Raw genomic sequence first — 15,415 nt, 5'->3', positions numbered from 1 at the left:
CTGTGACAACTTCAAAGAAATTTAAATTAGAATATATATTTTTTTAAATATTATATGTGGTGTTTTGATCGTTCGGGGTAGAACTGCTTCCAACTGGTTGTAGATTATTAATAAATTGTTTGAAGTTGTCGAATTTCCAATAATATTTCATCAAAAGGAAGTAGATATTGATATCTGAAAGATACAATATTGAAGTTGATTGTTCTAAAAATATAACCATTTTACTGTAGAGTGTTTACAGAGAAGTGCCGCTTCAATAAAATAATAAGATATCGACGTTTGTCACTGAACAGAAAATATCTAGAATTGTGATTTTACTGATTGTAATGAAAACTGAAAATGTCGCTGTTTGAGTAATCCCACTGGTATTTTAAATGCAGATAAACGTGATAGCAACGTTATTTTATTAATTTTTTTTTATTGAAGAAATATTTTCTAAAACAATTAACAAAAAATATGCAATTTACTATATTTTATATGTTTGTTGAGAAGGCGTTTGTGACGTCACACCATCCAATATAAGGCCGACTAGATCATAGGCCTGAGCTATCGCTATGTAAACTTCACTGTTTGAAATAGTCTAATCACTCTGATAATTAAATGTGCTTGTGGTAAAAAATACACAAATCAGTGTTAACAACGAGTAAAAATACAACAATCGCAGCCCCTTGCAAACTATCGTTGCTCGATGGCACTGACTTGATCACGTGACACTTCAAATACTGTGGTGCGTCAAGGCCTGTACTGTAATTAGCCTTGGGACAACGCTTATATGGTCCCGAGTAGCGTTATCATCTTTCCAGTTTTCCAAAATTCAAGTTTAGGAATTTAAGGTTTTTGATAGATTTTTAAAATTTTTTATAATTTTCTCCTATGTCTTAATGAAAAAGATTAACCTTTAAAGAAACATATTATTAATATATGGTATTTGATTTCATAAAAGTAAGGAAAAATTTGATCCTACTTTGGGCTCACAACACTGAATAAGTGTTACTCCTAAGCCTCGCATTCCGAATTTCTATCTAATCATAACAAATTCTCTTGAACAAGTTTTATGTTCCTAAAGAAATGTATGTTGTTTCTGAAGATAAAATCAATAGTTTTTACAACTGCTCTAATTATCTTATTTTTATAATTTACATTACTTCGTTTCTTTTATTTTATTTTTTAATATGGATTTAATTTATATTCGTTTAATTTAACATAATTTCAAAACAATTCAGTCCATTATACAGGGTTTTCCAATAAGAGGTGTTATTTTGAATAGCCCGCTATTTCGGTAGATGTTACTTTTGAAGCTGTCATTTTTTTTAGAATTTGACAAGTAAAAACTATGTCATTAATAAAAATGGAACGATACACGCTTCAACAACGCATTGAAATTATTAAAATTCACTTGAGTAAATCAAATGCAAATCATCTTGAGTGATGAGGCCCATTTCCACCTCGGTGGCTTCGACAACAAACAAAATTGTCGCATCTGGGGCTCGGAAAACCCAAGAGTTATTGTTGAAAAGCCTCTTTATCCTCAACGTATGACTGTTTGGTGCAGTTTATAGTCCGGTGGAGTTATTGGACGTTACTTTTTCTAAAATGAGGCTGGAGCAACAGTTACGGTGAATGGATCGCGCTATCGAGAGATGATCAATGATTTTTTATGGTCGGAATTGGATGGTATTGATCTGGACAACGTTTACTTTCAACGAAACGGCGCTTCGCGGCACACAAGTAAAGAAACTATTGATCTTTATAATCAAAATAACAAATTCTTATTATTGTTCTTAGATTCTTAAATTCTCTTATTGGAAAACCCTGTATTTATATATACAGTTTGTCACATAAAATCGTAAAAGGGGAGCCTCAGCACATTTTGTTCTGTTATCGGTATGAAAAAATTCACAGTGTATCTCTAAATGCAACTAAAGCATTTGTCGAAATTTTTTTCTATTTTAAACGAGTAATGTTTTATAAAATATTTTCACAATTTTAGCCTATTTATAGCTGTCTCTCGAACATTCGTATTTAAATTTTTTCAACAATCATTCAAACCATCCTCTTCTTCTTTTTGAATGCATACTACGGAGCCTTAAGAAGTTAAGTTAAGTTTTTTGTAAAATATTTCAATGGTAGGGTAATTGCTTTAAAAAAAAATTTAAATCTGAAAACGAAGAACTTAAGAAAGTCTTAAGTGATATATTCTGACATCAGAGTCTCGATTTTCGATGATGTCATTTCACTCGAACAACTAGTGGAATAACGTTTGGCGTAAGTGTGTATCTTCGACGAGACTCAAGAATGAGAATGTCGACCAATTTATGTACTTTCGACGGTGATTGCGAGCGGCCTGAATTGGATAATCGTTACCCAATTGTTTTTCTTTCTCTATCTTACATTGGCTAATATTGCCTATAAGTTCCTAAATGTTTCGTATACAAATTTGTTAACGCACGGCTTCTAATATTATATTTTAAACCAATAAAGTTAGCAAAATTTAATAGCCTTAAAGTACTGTTTGTTTCATAAGAAAGTATTCTATCCAATCATTTTTATTTGTTCAGCCCTTCTAAAGCTTTTAAATTTAGAAGGCCCTTCAATAATTAACTACCTACTTTTAAGACTCAATGAATATTAGAGTTCAATACAACAGCGCCTACAAGTAAAAGTACACAGAACAACAAAAACAAAGGAATTTGAAAATATTGAACTTTAATACCGTTTTATTAACTTTTAAAATAAACGTTTGAAACAAGCATCTTCCATTGTTACTAATTTAATAGGAAGGTACTCTTACTTACGTAATTTTGCATTATTAGGAGTAACTTTTCCTTCTGCTTTTCTCATATTGGAGGTTTCCTATCATCAATCTTAACCCTGCATACATGAGCCCGGAACTATACTCGTACTTTTCGTTAATAACTCATTTTGTTTGGTCTTGAATTGCGAAAACGCTTGGTTCCCACCGGTATATCATTTTATCCAATTTTTTTACCTTTTCCACCTTTTACACCTTTTTACACCTTTTCCTAACCACCACCTTGCTTTAAATCTGTTGAAATTTGGAACAAATACAAGAAATAGTGCAAGTTTGACTGTTTTTGTTTTGGATCAAGGATAAGTAATTTGACTATTTAAGAAGCTAGTTGTTGGAGTTGTTTGTGTACATAGTATATTTTTTTTCATTTTCGTCCGTTTGGATTACCTCGAATCTTCAGCACCACAACATGTCTTATTTGGAGATGCAACGGTCCGTCCCACTGTCTACAGACTATTGGAAGCAGTTGATACTTTGTGTGGTATTCATGGAGCTGTGAAATATCCATTTGCCCCTATATCACCTTTGGGGATGGTGAGTGAAAGGTCTTTTAAAGGATATGATGGTTAGGATATACTGGAAAGAAACCAAGTAATCTGTGGGTCAGTGTATCCAATAGAGACGGATATATGAATTCGTACCTTTCACTGCAACGTATGGACGAAAGAGTTCCAGCTCGAGAGGTCTAAGGGTCTCCTGATCGGGCCTGCCAAGCTGTTTGCAAATAGGTACATCCGCCGCCAAGATTTGAATAAACCTTATCCTATGAAGCCAATCATCGCTGGTAAATCACCAAAAGGATCGATCCACTTGGGGCGGCGGTATCCATACCCGCCTCCTAAATTGAAATGACATATTTTTTCCCATATTTTTCAATCTTAACTTCCAGTGAAACCCAGTAGTAAAGAAAGTTTCAATTAGAATTAAAACTCCAGCAAAAATCTTGACTTAAGTAACTTCTGTCAGTATGTCAAGATTATATCATTTCGCTTAGGTTCAAATTAAATTCTATTTTTAACGCCAATCTCCGAAAGCTTTAAAATAGTTTAACATCAGGTAATTGATATATTCTCCCCCAGGTCATAGCCCCGCACGGCAGTTAATTTCAGTTAAACCAAATGGTGTTTTAATGAAGTTAATTTAGAAGGAATTCCTACTTAATACAACCTTACTTTGAACATTTAAAACTCATTAACGGGGTCTTGACTGTGATATACATTAAATTGCTAAATACTTGAATTATAAAATAATATTTTATAAAAAACTAACTGTACCCTGCCACGCATTGCTGTGGCTCAGTCTGTGCAGATAGATTTAAACATTAGCGCGTGTTGCTTTTACGTCCAACAGATGGCGTGTTTTTTTACCTCTCAGAGGTGACATCTAAATAATACGCATATTCAAATGCAACGATGTGTCAAAATTTCAAAGCAATTGGTGAAGAACTTTCGAAGATTTAAGATTTTGAACAAACGAACATTTTCATTTTTATTTATATAGATAGAAGATTGTGTCGTTATAATTTTGTGTGTGGAAGATATTCTTAGTATCAACCTGGTGAAAGATCTCCTTACAGAATCAAAAAGTTGCTTGAAATGGCTTTAGTCGTCTTTGGTGTCTAGATCTGAATTGTTTGGTACTTTTCAACCTACCTCTTTCCCAACTCCTACCCTTTCCTACTTTCTATAGCCTCACAATTTGGAATACCATAGTATCACTGGCTTCGGGCAGTGGCCAGCTGTTGGGACTCTTTTGTTGTGTTCAAATTAAAAAAAAGTACATCGACGAAAATACATTCGACGCTCTTGTGTCCTGTTCAGGGTTGATCAAAGCAAAACTAACTCTAAGCAGAATTCTTGCCTGAACAGACTTTGCAATAATAACAATAGCGTATTATCCAAGGTTGATATTTTCAGTTGCGAACTTAGTAAATACAACAGGTTCATAAAATAATATTTCTCTGATGGTTTGTGAATAATGTTTATGTCTCTATTGTTTATATCTCTATTATGATTTGATTTATATCTACAACCTCTCTCCATGGCTATAAATGTATTGTTTTGTAAATTTTTCGTTTTGTATAAATGTATTTCTCACAAATTTAATTTACGTCACAAGGAAGAAATCCATAATTGGTTTATCTTACTATATAAGACTGTACAAACTGATTAAATGTAAACTGTCGATTTCCCGTAAATGAATAAATAAATAATCAAAGGAAATGAATACTAATTTAAACAAGTTACCAATAATGCAGACAATATATAAATACACTCTTACTGTCCCCATTATAAGCTGAAAGTACTGCTTCTGGAATAATGTAGAACATAATTAGCAAAGGAATTGAACCCACGGGAATCTGACGCATTTGTAAAGTTAGCTACTGACCGGTAAGTATATAAATGTAACTCCATACATTATTATTATTATTATTAACTCCGTTAACGTTGTATTAAATGCACTATGAATCGATAGCCTTGATGATAGTAAATTACCGATAGAAGACGGTTCCTATTTAGAATACAGGATAAAAATACAAGTCAAAGAATTTCTGTGCGAAGCTGAAAAAGCTCTCGAATTGTGAGCTTTGACGACGTGATTTATGGATAACTTTGTATTTCTCTATTTAATACATCCTAGGTTACAATATCATTTCAATAAAGAGTTGTGAAATTTCCATTAAAAATTCCAAAATACAAAAGATGCCGATTGTTATATTTTTTCAATAAGGTTTTGGTTGATATTTTACATTACTGTTGTATAAACTGCTTTCAAAAATTAGCAAATTAACGGTTTGTTCTCAAACTTTTTCAGGATGCCAGTCATATACAGACAGTACAAAATAATGTTTTTTTTTTCACTTAAAACATCTACATGCGACTATATAAATTATTGAATATTTTTTAAAGTACCACCTGCGAGAGTTTGTATTTATAAAGGGGACTTACCACGTTCCAGTTCAGATGTTGACCTTTTTCCGAAAATTACTCTTCTTACGGACCCACTGCCCAGTAAATGCCTTAACCGGAAATGATATACTTTCATCTCGTGACCCTTTGGACAAAGTAGATTAGCCGGAACTAGCAATGAACCCTCTTAAATCTCTACAAGATCACCGCAGCTTCTTTTTTAGACATACGGTTGAATAATGATCTAGCCAAAATAGAAATGAACAAAAACGTATAGGACCTGAGTCAATGTATGTAATTGACATACCACTTATGTAAAATTAAAAAAAAAAAAAAACATTTGTAACTTTTACGGTTATTTCTGCCCATTTAGAATTCAGAATGTGATCTTCATACATATATTAAAATGTTATATTAACCTTTACGTAACTGAAGGGGTCCCTAAGGACCCCAAATATTAGCGAAGCAATCGTGTCGCTTATCTTCCTTTTTCCCTTTCCAGCAACACTAAGCTATTACTAACTAAACCTAACATAATCTAACCTACAGTTTTAATCCGGTATTGCCCATATTCGCCCAGCACTCAATCATAAAGTAATGCAAAACAGTTAAAGATAGTGTGAAATTTAGCGTAACTTAAATGAATATAGATGAAAAAGTATATTTTCGGAGGAGAGAGAGGAGAGTAACATATTAAAAAATAATAACGGGATATGTGATGTAAAAACAACTTAGATATTTTACAAAACTCTCGTTTGGGGCCAATGTATTACCCCCGAGGGAGTCTTAAGATCACTTTCATGCCAGTATAACTACGAACTGTCAGACATTTGAGATAAACCGTGAAAGTGATTTATGTTCTGCTATAATATACATATATCCGTGTGGGTTATCGGCCATAGTTTATATATATTGATGGTTTAGGTATAAATGATTTCTATTGAGAGGTGGGCTCCACAGTTATCATTCCCATAACATCAATATTAACATTCTTGTTAGCCACTGGAACGATTTCGGTCGAAAAATCGACCACTTTTATTTTTCTGCGATTGATATCGGTCCAAAAATGGACCGATTTTTCTACCATTCGTAAAATATTTATTGTAATTATTTAAAACGTTTATATGGCCAGCTACTTGTTTTATCGAATAGCTGATAATATATTCTCTTTGTCTATGAACTTATCCGTTGTCTTTGAAGTGTTATTTAACGAGTTTTCGCGGTTTTTTTATGGCGTCCTGTCAAAAACATAATTATAAATTTTCAACATTCACGAAATTTTGGACTCTTCCTAAAATGCCGTAAGTAATTAATTTATTGGGTTTTTAACGCATAATTATATATCTGTGTAATCATGATTGACTTAACTATCTTTGAAATGCGTTTTTAATTCGTTTGTTTGTATTATATTGTTTTGGTTGAAGTTTTTGTGTAAGATTACGTCAACTGAAGACGTCATCTGTTTTTGATTTACAATAATGTCTTAAATACTGCACTCGCGCATTTGAAATATAGATATTCCATCACAGTGATTCAAAACAAAGAGATATATATAAGTTTTATTTGAATTGGTTCATTATTAATACAGATATTTGCTAACCAATTATTTTAAGTCATATGTCAAAAAGTTGACTCTTTTTCACATGTAAAATGGTGTAAAGCCTTCGTCACACAATAAAAATTTAGTAATTTAGTTGTATAATTAATTAATTTGTTTACTTTTACCAAATTTGTGCAGTAACAGCTGTCGTCCAGGGAAAGGGATCACTCCACGACCCAATAATTATTTTAAAATTTTATATTAGTGCAATATTTAACAAAATTTAAACATTTTACATTTTACATTACTTACATTAAGTGTTTTCAATTTAAAATATATAGAGTGGTGCTGACTGCAAGAGGCAGAGGAAGAGGGAGAGGTGGGGTACGAGCTGGTGCCGGACTACCTGCACGTGGACGTCAACGCAGAGCTGCAATTGCAGCCTCGTCTGGAGTGTTAGTATTTTTTAATGTTTTTTTATGAAAGTACTTTGCTGTACCCGTTGAACTCATCATATATTTGTATTTATTTAAACAGCGACCCTGCTTTGCTACTGGTGCGAGAGGATCGCGTCAAGGCCCTAATGGCTGTTAGGGCCCTGCCTGCTTCCTTCCGGCTAGAGCTGGAAAGCCGAAAATTCAAGAAGCAGGCGGCGCGCATTTTGCTCCCTACCGCACCTCCAAGAAAAACTAAACAAAAGTAAGTAATCGTATTTAGATGCTTGATACAATATTATTGTTTTTTCCTGACAGCGTTCCACTCTTACAGTGAGAGTTGGTAAGATCAGCGCTCTGTGCATTTGGCACATTCAGTGCATATTTTACAGAGTTCTAATTTTATTGTTTATTTACATACTGTACATACTGTTTCACACGTGAATGAGAACAATTTATATGATTTATGTAAATGTTTTCAGAATTCCATCTCCGGAGAGAACAACGTGTCCCTTTTCACAAGGGACGCCTTCACCGTTGCCACGACCCGTACCACCACCGTGGATGTCCACTCCCGCACAGACCCGATCAACGGCTCCCAATGCACCAATTATGCCTATCCGTGCAGCATCTCCCGAGCCGTTACCTGGGACATCGCGGAGTGGGGAACTCTTCTCTCCGGAGGCCGGCTATCATAGCGAGCTGTGGGTGGACGTGCCATTCTACGAAGAATTGTCGGCGTTTGGGAACGGTGAGTTTATTTTTTGAAATGTCATACCAGGGGCTCAATATAAAATCAATTATCTATATTTTATATTGATATCTCTAGCACAGTTTCACTGTTGGTATATTGGCAGGAAATAAGCATAGTACTTAAAAATTCCACATAACAAACATACAAAATGTATTGTTGTTATGACGTGGATGCATCATTACACATATTTTTTTTCTGCAACGGGTATTGCAGAGTGAGAAATAAGACATGCCGAACTTCTTTGCGAGGATTACATTTGATTCACCGGCTTCTAAACGGTGTAATACAGCATTTTTTTCTTAAATTGAAAAAACACTTTCGCTTCACGGGACTCATTGTGTCGAGTTTCCTAGTTAAAAGCGAGGCTGTATTGGTAGGTGGGTTTTGTAACCGGACAAATTATCATTAAAATAGGTCGCTTTACGTAGTTGGTCACTTTAAACGGATACGTTTTCCTACTAAAAGCTATGAAACCTTACTAGAGTTTACATTATCGTCACTTAAAACAGTAGACCATTAAATGCAAAGTCATTATATCCAAATTCTACTGTAAATTTGTGTTTTTTTTATTTCAGAGTCAGACATGGGCAGAAACAGTAACGTGGACGAGGCAGCTGTACTAGAAGAGTCTGTACTTGGAAACCGTGAGTTATAAAACTAACTAACTTACCTTCACGCCATTTCGGTAGGCAGAGAGGATGAACCACCATGCAACTCGATCTTGGCACACACACTCTTTTCTTCATTCCATACCTACCTGACTGTGCTATTCTGACTCCTGACATTGCCCGCCTCAAGTATTTGATTAACTTTTTATTTATTTTTTTATATGAATACCTCACAAGAGCCTCAGCTGGAGCCAGTGAGACTATGGCATCCCCAATTGGGGTATGTTGTGAGGCTGAAGGTAGCGGGGAGGGGAAGGAGGTGTGGCTATTCAGAACTGGTCACCAAACACGGCTAAAGCCATTTCAAGCAACGTTTCAATTCTGAATGGGGTCTTACACCAGGGCGATACTATGGGTATCTTCCACTCTGGAACGTGCCGCAAATATAATATATATTATTTTTAATGAATTTTGTGTGAAAATAACACTAATTATTCAAATATAATTTATTTGATTTGATCCCGCGACCATCGTATTGCGAGTCATAAGCCGTACCAGAGGCAGTGGGTTATCGTAATATAGACACATTAAATTAATTTGGGTTTTCTGTTGTTTCAGAAATGGATATGGACAGATCGAGCGACGAGGATGACGAAGCGAGCGACGTCGACCACGAAGAGAGCGATGAGGATACATGCCACCAATACCTTATCATAATATTATCAACGTTTCACCTAACTCCGCTATGGCCATAGACTTTAGTAGACAAGACCAGGTAGATAGTGAGGCAATGCGTTCGATTCTGCCGCCTGAAGGTTACTCTTTCGATTGGTCTAATGATATCTTACGGGATAAGGGAGACTTTCACAGGCACGCCAAGACCAACTTTCAATACCGACGAAATGGGCAAACCTTTCTTAAAATCTTTTTTGTTGTTTGTTTTTGGGGTGTTATGCCGTGTTGCGCTAACTCCTTCTTTAGCCGACGTTTCGGACAGCGTTGCAGTGTCCATCATCAGGGCAGATCCGGTAGATCCGAAGATGTGTAAATTTTTGGTTGTCGAGTTTGTGCTTATTTATTTGTGGGCTGGGCCCGTCCAAGTGTGAAATGCCAACGGAAGTGGCGACATCTTGTGGCGAATTCTGAAAGCTCAGTATTTATGTTAGCCTGGGTCCCGTCCAAGTGCGAAATGCCAACGGAAGTGGCGCCATCTTGTGGCGAATTCTAGAATTAGAAAACCGATTGACAGCGTTTAGAGTAGATGTACCCAGTATCAAGGTATAAATGCAATGGTTTTATATTGTATTATTATATGGTATTGGAGTATACTAAGACATGTTATTTGCGTTTAGCTTTGGTGTAGCCGTCAATTACCGGATACCAAGAGCTGTTGAGCTTAGCTCCGTCGTCTCTATTGATATTAAGTGGATTTTTGTAGATTTCAATATAAGTTTATAAGTTTATGTCTTCGCCATTTGGCCTCATGGAACGGAGAAACTTAACAAATTCCTGGACCATCTTAATTCTCTCCACAGCAAAATTAAGTTCACAATGGAGCTGGAAAACCAAGATAAAATCCTGCCTTTTCTAGATGTGGAGGTGATGCGAAAACACGATGGTAGCCTAGGACATACCGTATATAGGAAACCAACTCATACGAATCGATACGTACACGCTGATTCGCACCACCACCCAGCGCAGAAGAGAGGACTTATCCATACGTTGGTGACCCGAGCGACCAGAATATGTGAAGAAACAAAACTTGGGGCAGAACTTATAAAACTGACCGATGCACTGGAGCGCAACGGTTACCCGGCAAGTCAGACAAGGCAAATTTTAAGAGCCAAATCTACAACATACGAAGACAGAGTTGAACAAGACTCAAAAGGCTGTGCTTTCCTGCCTTTCGTTCACAATGTGACAGACAGAATTGCCAGGCTGTTGAGAAAAGAAAACATCAAAACTGTCTTCGGAACCACCACCAAAATCCAAGACCTACTGAGGTCTGCAAAGACTAAGTTTCCTCTGGAAGCAGATGGAGTATACAAACTCAGCTGCTCTGGTTGTGACAAGGTTTATATAGGCCAGACAGAGCGGACGATTTCCAAAAGGATAGCAGAACATTTTCGTGCTTGTAAACTTGGCCACCCTGATAAATCGGCAATCGCCGAACACTTAATTGAAACCGGCCATTACTTTGGATTTGCTCCCGAGGTCCTGGGAAGACCCAAAACTTATAGATCACGCCTGATTATGGAGGCAATTGAAATCTACAAAAATCCACTTAATATCAATAGAGACGACGGAGCTAAGCTCAACAGCTCTTGGTATCCGGTAATTGACGGCTACACCAAAGCTAAACGCAAATAACATGTCTAAGTATACTCCAATACCATATAATAATACAATATAAAACCATTGCATTTATACCTTGATACTGGGTACATCTACTCTAAACGCTGTCAATCGGTTTTCTAATTCTAGAATTCGCCACAAGATGGCGCCACTTCCGTTGGCATTTTGCACTTGGACGGGACCCAGGCTAACATAAATACTGAGCTTTCAGAATTCGCCACAAGATGTCGCCACTTCCGTTGGCATTTCACACTTGGACGGGCCCAGCCCACAAATAAATAAGCACAAACTCGACAACCAAAAATTTACACATCTTCGGATCTACCGGATCTGCCCTGATGATGGACACTGCAACGCTGTCCGAAACGTCGGCTAAAGAAGGAGTTAGCGCAACACGGCATAACACCCCAAAAACAAACAACAAAAATGCTTTTGGCCGTGAGAATCTAAAAACTTACCTTTCTTAAAATCTTTGATGCAGATTTCGTTGAACTGATCGCGAGAGAGACCAACAGGTATGCAGATCAATGGATTGCGAAAAAACAATTTAAGCGTCATGCGCGTACCAATAAATGTGCTCCCACGAATAAATAGTAAATTTATGTATTCATTGCAATTTTAATGTATCAAGGTATTAGTCCCCTTCCTGTTGAAAAAGACTACTTCTATTCAAAAAAACTCACCGCCATGCCTTATTTCAGCCGAGCCATGGATTATAATCGTTTTCTTCTAATTAAAAAGTTCCTTCACTTCACCAACAATGAAAGTCTTTCTTCTGATGCACCATTATCTGTGCGAAGGTTACAAAAGATTCAGCCCGTCTTGGACAACCTCTCAAATAAGTTTGAGACTTTATACCTGCCCGAGCAAGACATATCTCTGGATGAATCCTTACTCTGCTATAAAGGCCGTTTGGGATTCGTCCAGATGATCAAAACCAAAGCGGCCAGTGCGGGTATAAAGTCTTACGAGCTTTGTGAGTCTTTTTGAGTTTTTTTCTGTAAAGAGGCTTTTCCAGATCTAGTCACTAAACATAACTAAGCCAATTCAAGCAATGTTCAATTCTGAATGGTGGTCCCTCACCAGAGCGATACTCAGAATCTCACTCTATAGCGAGGCACAATGATATTATTATGAATTGATTTTCTTAAATTATGAATAAACCTTTATTTATTATACTGTTATACTTTTAAAATAAAAAAGTGGAAATAAGTTAAAAAATGTTTTATTTTCTATTTTAATTATGAATAAACCAATAAACTGAATACATTTTTATTATGACAAAGTGTGTAAACAATGTTTAAATCAATATACTGCTCTTTCATTGTAACCATACAACTGTTATATTGATTTAAAAGGATATAAGGGCTTAATAAATAAATCAATTATTGGTTCCATCAATTATTTTCCCCTCACCCCTTTTTTTTCGATACCTTTGCGTTTAGATACAAAATTATCACTATGATTTTATTTGCACTCTACGGTCATACAAAGGTTTGATATATATACAAATTTATCATCATTTTACATATTCCGATTTACTCTATGTAGATTGACCTTAAGGTAGCTGTCAGAAGTGATTTTTCGTCAAATATTGGTGAATTTCATCAACTTTCAAAGTATCCCCCTGAAATATTGGCAATGTTTATATCTATGATATATATCTCATTTTAAGCCTTATTTCCTCTTTTTGCACGTTATATAAAAACATGGTGACAAATCTCCAGTTCTAATTTACAATTATTTAAAAAGTAGCACCATGATTTTGACATCGTGAAATAGGCTCTCTGTATAATTCATCAAATGAATAAAATAAAGCCAACACGGCGACTATGCTTATTAATAATTGTAGACAGTTAATTTATCTTCCTAACGTTATACCAGTTTTTGTGGTAAATTTATTATATAGTATAATACAGTGATTTCAATTTTGACACGTCACGCACTAAAATTTAAAAAAATTATTTTCTAACAAAAATTTTTAAAGAGAAAATAACGTACAAAAAATTATTTTTCTATTACATTCTTGCATTTGTGGTTATCAAACAGGCCATAGAGAACATAAAAACGTAGAAAATATTCTATAAAGATATTTAAAACTGCCACTGGCGGCAATTTCAAATCACAAAAACGCTAATTTCGCGCATTTATAAAGTTTAAGATTTTTTAATAATTTATCTATCAATTCTAAAAATATAGAATAATTATTAAAATATAGGTGAATTCATTGGCTGTATAGCACTACAATCAGTTTTATGTCTCCGTATTAAAATTCGGAGGTTTGATTTTTTTAATGTTGGCGGAAAATATTCAAATTCGTCGCCAAAAAACCGCGAGCAATCGGAGAAAAAAGTTTTTTGACGCGCGATCGTTCGAGTGGGTAGTGATAGAGTTTTCACAGACACAACATTAACAACAAGGATGTATGTGGGTAGTGCGGAGTTGAACTGGCATAGAACTGGTGGAGAATGGTAAATGTAGGCTGAATTAATTAAAAATGAGATCTTTTAACATGTGCAACCTTCATAAATGAGATCCTAAAAGAATACAAGACCAATGAAAGGGTGATGTATAAGTTAAAAAAAATCAGGACATGCAAGTGAATCGAAGTAGAAATCAGAGACGCCCCAGAAACATACGGCACAATCGAGCGTTTCAATTACTGGAGTCAAGTCATTATGGATTCGTAAGAGACGTAAAATTTTCGTCATCAAAACTTAAAGCATGAACTAATGCAGTTTTGTCGTGTTCAACCCTCTCCGTTCAATTCTGCAATAAATGATTTATTTCCGGCACGGTCCGAAGTAGCCTATACCATCAGCATCATTCTCGTGAACGACAAACATTCAGAATCGAAACATTGTTTCATTAAAGCAAACGAAATGGCTTTAGCCATGTTTGGTGGCCTGATACGATTAGCTAGGTTCTTTTCCACCCTTTTCTGCCACAAAACATAAATAACAACCACTTGATGAATAAATTAATATTATTAAAACTCTTAGATTTAAGACTTGTTTCCGACTTGAATTTAATTTTTTAAATCGTTAATGTAGTTATAGATAGCCCTGATTTACTAAGCCCAATTTTCTTCTATACACCAACTAGAAATACTCGACAAAAAATCATTTTGAACAATATCAGGACTGAGTCATTCAGATACTCGCTTGTACCTAGATTGCATGCAGTTGGCAATACTTTACTTATTTCGGTTGTCTGTGACGTGCGTTAGTTATTTATGTGTGAAGTGATTCACATTCAATGAAATCAAATTTGCATTAAGATAAAAAAAATAAGTGTCATTTTCTAAATTGGAACTGATTGTACAAAGAATAATTTAGACAAGTAAAAATATATATCTATATATATCTATAAAAAACATAAATTATTTTTACTGTCTTTTTTAAAATTTGAATTATAATATCCATGATATTTAACAGGTCAGCGCTAGTAAAGTTATCGAAAAAATCTTTGCATAGATTGTGTAAATAAGTTTACTCACCGTATTTTTAAAGATGCTATTTGAAGAAGCAGAGAAAAACTAAAAATAAATTTGAAAACTTTCTCAAAAAGCACTTTAAATCACACAATATTCAACCAAAAGTCACGTAAATCACTTATCAAAATCAAAATAGCTTCAAGTGATTAAAATGTTCTGCTAAAAATACTCTCACTGATTTAATTAATCAACTTAAAATTTTCGAAGCAACGAAACACTTGTGAAGCTATAATGAAGGGCCACGCGTTTGTCGTAGCGGTACGTCAAGCTCGTAGCGGCTACGGGAGCAAACTGAATTCCTGGGGCTACGAGCTACGAGAAGTAGCTGCCACTTGCTACTATTGTACAGTACCTACGCTATGTGGGCTCTACGCTCTATGGTAGCTACGGTTTTGGACCGTACATGGTAGGTGCTAGCAACACGGTGTTACGAAAATATAGGCAAATTGGATAAGTACATTATTTTTATTTGTAAGTTTTTCTATTCAGTTGACATGACAGTAGATT

General features: G+C 35.2%; 1 protein-coding gene and 1 long non-coding RNA gene across 2 annotated transcripts in view; one reads left to right on the top strand and one right to left on the bottom strand.

Moving 5' to 3' along the window:
• The window catches only part of LOC149414769 (uncharacterized), a 183,950-nt gene extending 168,817 nt beyond the window's left edge, over positions 1-15,133 (bottom strand). Inside the window, exon 1 of the long non-coding RNA XR_016303905.1 lies at positions 14,912-15,133. This is a non-coding gene — a long non-coding RNA (uncharacterized LOC149414769). The remainder of the gene's footprint in view (positions 1-14,911) is intronic.
• Positions 8,298-9,958, top strand: LOC149414770 (uncharacterized). Its single transcript, XM_089642855.1, has 3 exons — positions 8,298-8,446; positions 9,025-9,093; positions 9,676-9,958. The coding sequence occupies exons 1-3, from the start codon at positions 8,308-8,310 to the stop codon at positions 9,810-9,812; spliced, it is 345 nt and encodes a 114-aa protein (XP_089498981.1). The 5' UTR covers positions 8,298-8,307; the 3' UTR covers positions 9,813-9,958.
• Positions 15,134-15,415: the final 282 nt, after the last annotated feature.

Source organism: Hesperophylax consimilis, chromosome 19 (assembly GCF_061612785.1).
Source record: "Hesperophylax consimilis isolate HC1 chromosome 19, BYU_Hcon_1.0, whole genome shotgun sequence".
NCBI classification, from domain to species: Eukaryota; Metazoa; Arthropoda; class Insecta; order Trichoptera; family Limnephilidae; genus Hesperophylax; species Hesperophylax consimilis.
The sequence above is the reverse complement of the archived record's forward strand: the minus strand, read 5'-3'. Positions and strand labels throughout refer to the sequence as shown.